At 40.4% G+C, this 5,573-nt stretch overlaps 1 protein-coding gene across 1 annotated transcript; it reads left to right on the forward strand.

Annotated features, from left to right (window-relative positions):
- The first annotated feature begins 826 nt into the window (after positions 1 to 826).
- SLC35G1 (solute carrier family 35, member G1) lies at positions 827 to 5,049 on the forward strand. The gene is made up of 3 exons (XM_010190087.1): positions 827 to 878; positions 3,601 to 3,781; positions 4,290 to 5,049. The coding sequence occupies exons 1-3, from the start codon at positions 827 to 829 to the stop codon at positions 5,047 to 5,049; spliced, it is 993 nt and encodes a 330-aa protein (XP_010188389.1).
- Positions 5,050 to 5,573: the final 524 nt, after the last annotated feature.

The raw sequence follows: 5,573 nt of genomic DNA on the forward strand, positions 1-5,573 counted from the left end.
GGCGGCTTACACCTGGTGTCCGGCGGGGGACACCGGCCCCACTGCGAGCGCCTTCGGCCTCGCCCGCTTCCTTCCCCTCCACTTCACTGGGCGAGCCCCCGTCCCTGGGAGCGGGCTGCTGCTCGGTCCCTTCCACACGTGAGGCTGTGAGAGCTTCGGTAACGATTATCCTCCGGAAAACGGTGCTTCCTGCTGTCCAAGTTTTAAAGACTGGGCAGTTTGGGGTAAATCGAGGTGTCTTCTAGCAGTGTGAACTCCTGGCACTGTAAATATGTTGAGAAGCAGCATGAGTGTTGTTCAACAAGTCCCTATACTCACAACTATGAGTTCCTTGGTAATTCTTACCTTGCTTTAGTGAGAGCGTACTCTATTTTGTCTTAATCTGTGCTTCACTTTTTGGTCATTTTGAATTGCTAAAGCTGCAAACTTAGTGTGAAATACGCAACATGTTTTTGTAGGTTTAATGTGGCTTCCTTTTAAAACATAAATGCCGTGTTAAAATGAAAGTTTGAAGTTGTTATCTGAAGTACTTTAGCATGTGTAATTTTAAAAAAAAACTTCACTGAAAATGTATTTCTTATTAAAATACAGGCTATAACTGACTTCCCAGCAGAAAATGGATAAAATGGCAATCTTTGTTAGCTAGTGAGCTGTGGAGAGGCCAATAGAGATAGCATACTTCACCAGTGAAAGTCACGTTAGAGTATCTTCTGAAGCAAAGCCTGGGGAAAAAGGCAGTATTTGAAATCCTGAAGAACTTACATTTATTCACCAAAAACATTTCTTTGGTTTTTTGGGGGTTTTTTTTGGTAGTCTGCCTGGTGAAATGTCGGTTGAATCAATGGCTGAACTTTATGAATCATGCCTGCGTGACCAGGGTTAGTTCACATGCAGGCTGTTGTGCTCCTGGCACTTTCCTGAAGTCTGGGAGAGCTGTTCTGCTTCTTACAGCGTGAAGAACAGATCACTCTCTTCTGGCTTTCCTGATGGTCTGGGAGAATCGTCTCACTGACCACCTTCCCCGCAGCCAGTGTTCTTCTGCCTCTGCTACTGCTCTCAAGATGCATGTGAGGAGTGTACTTTACTTCACTGCACGCATTTTGCAAGTATAAAACTGTTTGCAAGAAAGCATGGCATTAAAACGCAAACAAAAAGAGTTTACACAGGAAATGGTGTGCAGTGGGAGATACTTGACTAGGACTTAAACAGCAAGATTGTTTGAAAGCCTTACATGTGGAGCTGGCCAGGGAATACAACTGGAAAACCAAATCTCACATCTGTAGCCACTCAGAAAAGAGAACTTGGATGCTTGAGTATTTTGATGGCATTGGGCTAGTGTTTGGAGGCTTAATATTTTGTGGGATGGGAATATTGTCTTAACCTAATAACTTCTCCTTACAACATATTTTGAAATAGGTACTCTTCAGAGCTGCAATTCTTGTTTTTGGTGGAAGAACTTGCACAGTTTTGTTTTTGAAAGGAAAAAAAAATACTTTCTCATCGCCCTGAGTACATGCTTTGGCAATACGAGATGTTAATGGTTTCAATTCTAGTATTACAAGGTCCTGTTTTGGATAGGCTTGGTATATTGGGCGGCTTACGAAAAAAGGAGTTCCTTCTGGCTTTTCTTTGTTCCTTCAAATCCAAAGCTTAGTTCTGGGTATAAGATCCTTTCAGTTTACTTTGCTTTAATTTGATTGGTTTTCCATTTCAACACTTCCATTATTTAGATTGGCTTTCTTCTGTAGTAATCAGACAAGCTATCATGCCTGAAATAAAAGTTAATAGTTCTGTTTGTGCCGTGTTCACCCATAAGCCAGCTTCGGTCTGGATTTCCCATTTCAGTTATACGCCAGTCTGAGTCCTTGCTTTAGTATTAGAGGCGTTGTTGATTCTGTCGTTCTGTTGTGACTGTGGATTAGGACATTACATAATTCACGAACACTTTTTAAATCCACTGTTTCACAGTTGGTTGGTGTCCCGGTCCGGTGTTGGTTAGCGGTAGTTTTTATAGTCACTTTTATGTAAGTGGCTGTTGCTACATAGAAATATTTCTCGTAGAAACTCATTAATTTTCCGCTGTAGCGTGGCTGGATTCCTTGTCGGCCTTCTGCCTACTTTAAGTTCTGGTTCAGCTGTGAAGCCAGGACCAGTGCTGTGCACACTGTGTCAGCCCAAAGTCTTAGCTCTGGAGTGGTAAGAAGCAGCTTCTCAGCCTTGAGTTCTGATCTCAGGGAGGATCAAAATGGTTTGTGACAAGTCTTGTTAATTTACAAAAAACCACACACCCAAACCAAAAACCCCTCAAAACTGTGTTTAGTTGCTAAGCAGCTCACAGGCGTGTCCTGCTGATTATGTGTTAGAGGATCCCTGAGGCTCATGGGCTCCCACACTCATGTGTGAGGCACCCTTTTATCGAAACATTGCCTCAGGGACATGGAGCTCTCGCCCTTATCTTTACAGGGTGGTGTAGAACAAAAGGTAACTCCCAATGTGTTGTGCAGACAGAAAGCAAAGAGAGAGCGAGGTAACATCCCACTCAAATTTTTGGATGGATTCTGTTTTCCATGGTGTTCACCTCTTGGTTCAGTGGAAAGTCTGTTCCTCTCATGCAGCGAAGCAATAATGAAATAAGCTGGTTTCTTTGGAGGTGGTGTTGAGGTCCGCGGCAGTTCACTTTCTCCGTTTGTCTTTTTTTTGGTCTTTTTTTTTCTTTTTTGTTTTAAATAGTTGAGGGTGGAGAAAGATGAGTAAAATGAGGAAGAGTATGTCCGTGAAGAGTGCCTGAAGCAATCGGGAAGCTCGAATAGGAACCATTAGACTTGGGTAACTACTTCAGGAAGAGAAAGTCTGATAAATAAGCATAAACTAAGGTGAAACTTCATGGAACTGTGATAGATATCAGTACTTCAAGCAGGCCTGTGATGTTTTAAAATCAGTCACTTGAATTTCTTCTGCTTAAAAGGTACATTTGATGGTTATCTGAAGAAAATACATGGATTCTTATATGAAGATAAAAATGTTATATAAAACTTCTGTACGTCTAGGTAAAATTTAGGGTGATTTAGCTGCCAAATAAACATGAGGTATAACAGAAGTGAGGATCTGTACCCAATTTTACACGTGTGTGTTTGTGAGAAAGGAAATTACATTGTTGCTTAGGAACCTTAATTAACTTACTCAGTAATCAGATGATTTCTAGGTAATAGGTTTCAGAATCTGACCGCGGGCCATTTCACAGTCAGTTGTATTTATGGGTTCTTGGGTAGTGGTCAGAATCAGACAGGTGGTCCTACAGTGAATCCCCCAAACCGGTCTGATGCCTCCGAGAAGCAAAGCCTACGAACTCGGGTAGAACTGTGACAAGTTTTGTATCCAAAGTGTTAGAGTCCATCTCTTATCTCCCGTTTTAAGATGCAAAGGAGAGCTGTGGTAGTCAGTGAAACCTATTTTTGAGGTAGCTCTTGTAAACGCACATGGTGTTTGCACTTGTAACCAGGGGAAGCAAAAGAAACAAATGTATGGACCACTGCAGTATGTGGAGCCGCCTGACCTGAGACATCAAGTAGAGCGTTGTTAACTGGCGTTCATCTGTTGCAGGAACAAAGGAGAAAGCTGCCTGTCCAGGACTTGGTCTGTTTTATACCGTACTGTCTGCCTTCCTTTTCTCAGTGGCCTCTTTATTTCTTAAAAAAATAGAAGATGTTCATTCGGTGGAAGTGAGTGCATTTCGATGTGTTTTCCAAATGGCATTCGTTCTTCCTGGTTTAATATACTACAAGTAAGTGTAACAAACATTTAAATTTAAAGTTATTTCTTAAAAACAGATCTAGAATTATCACTCACTTAAATCAGATTGCAATATTATTTTAATTCAGGCTTCAATTTCGTAATTGTATTGGTTTGGCTTAGCTGTTAGTTTCTTAATACAATTCAGAAAACTGAAAATCTTTGACTCCCTGAATTGTAGAGGTTTCCACAGGGATGATACCAAATGTATTGATCTTCCATGAAGTGGTGGTCTTAAAAAAAAAAAAAGAAACAGAAGGTAATTTGTAGATACTCTTGGGTTATTTTGCAAGCAAAAAATTAATAGCTAGAAGAATGGGTTCCAGACTCTGATTGTGATTAGGGGTGGTGATGGGAATAAATTGGTCTGTGACCAGTTAAAAATATTTTGACAATCGAGGTAAGTCCCTTATCTAGAAAAGTGTGTAATTAAATGTGATTGCATATTGGTCATGAAATAAGCAAGCCAGTGACGTTAACGTGACGTTTCTGTTTTTCAGAACAGGGTTTCTGGGACCAAAAGGTAAAAGACTTTTCCTTCTCTTCCGAGGATTCCTTGGCTCTAGCGCAATGATTCTTCTCTACTACGCTTTCCAAGTCATGCCACTGGCTGATGCCACTGTTATAACTTTTAGCAGTCCTGTTTTCACATCGCTGCTGGCATGGATTTTTCTCAAAGAGAAATACAGTCTTTGGGATCTTCTCTTCACCCTCTTCGCAATCACTGGAGTGATCCTCATTGCCAGACCCCCGTTTTTGTTTGGGCCAAACGTTACAGGAATTGAAGGAAGTTACACGGATCACGTTAAAGGAACTATAGCAGCAATTACAAGCACAGTATCTGCAGCGTCGACTTTGGTTATACTGAGGAAGGTGGGGAAATCTGTGCATTATTTTTTGTCAATTTGGTATTACGCAGTCATTGGTTTAATCGGATGTGTTATAGCATTGTTTGTTATGAATGAATGGCGTTTACCCTATTGTGGTAAAGATAGGGTTTTTCTAATACTAATAGGCATGTTAGGATTAGGGGGTCAGATATTTCTCACAAAAGCATTGCAGATAGAGAAAGCCGGACCTGTAGCCATAATGAAAACAATGGATGTGGTGTTTGCTTTTATTTTGCAGATTCTTTTTCTTAACCATCTACCAACTTGGTGGACGGTGGGCGGTGCTCTTTGTGTAGTAGCCAGTAGCTCTGGAACTGCCATTCGTAAGTGGCGACAAAGCTTGAAAAAAGCGAAGGAAAATGAAATCTAGCAGTGCAGACACTAATTCATTATAGAAACAAGCGATCTTGAAATATATATGCGATATTTATTTTTATTTATTTTAAATATCTCATTTACCAAATCGTAGTACCAAGTTATAATCAATAAAATAAGTTTATTTAAAAAAAAACCAACCAAACAGCAAATTGAAGCTATTTAAACAACTGACTAGATAAGTGCTTTTCATTCTCCTGTTTAGGCATGCAAATACAAGAAGTAGAAAGATATTTAAAAGTTGCTTGTTTCCTATCAAAAGCAGACAGCACTTTTTTGGCTTTTCCTGAAGTTCCCGATTCTCCGTTTCTTAGAGCCTTTCTCTGTTCTTCCGAGCAGTTGAAATCAGTCTCCCAGGCTTATTTAATACTATTCTGTGCTTCGTCACCAGGGGAATTGCAGAACAAAAGTTAGAAGCAAACGAAGAGTTATAATCCTATAAACCTTCAGTTTTCCTAGCACAGATAAAGCTTGCCCGTTTACAAGCTTTCTAATTTCTTTTTTTGCACAAAACAGATG

Source organism: Mesitornis unicolor, unplaced genomic scaffold, assembly GCF_000695765.1.
Source record: "Mesitornis unicolor isolate BGI_N332 unplaced genomic scaffold, ASM69576v1 scaffold21708, whole genome shotgun sequence".
Classification (NCBI taxonomy): domain Eukaryota; kingdom Metazoa; phylum Chordata; class Aves; order Mesitornithiformes; family Mesitornithidae; genus Mesitornis; species Mesitornis unicolor.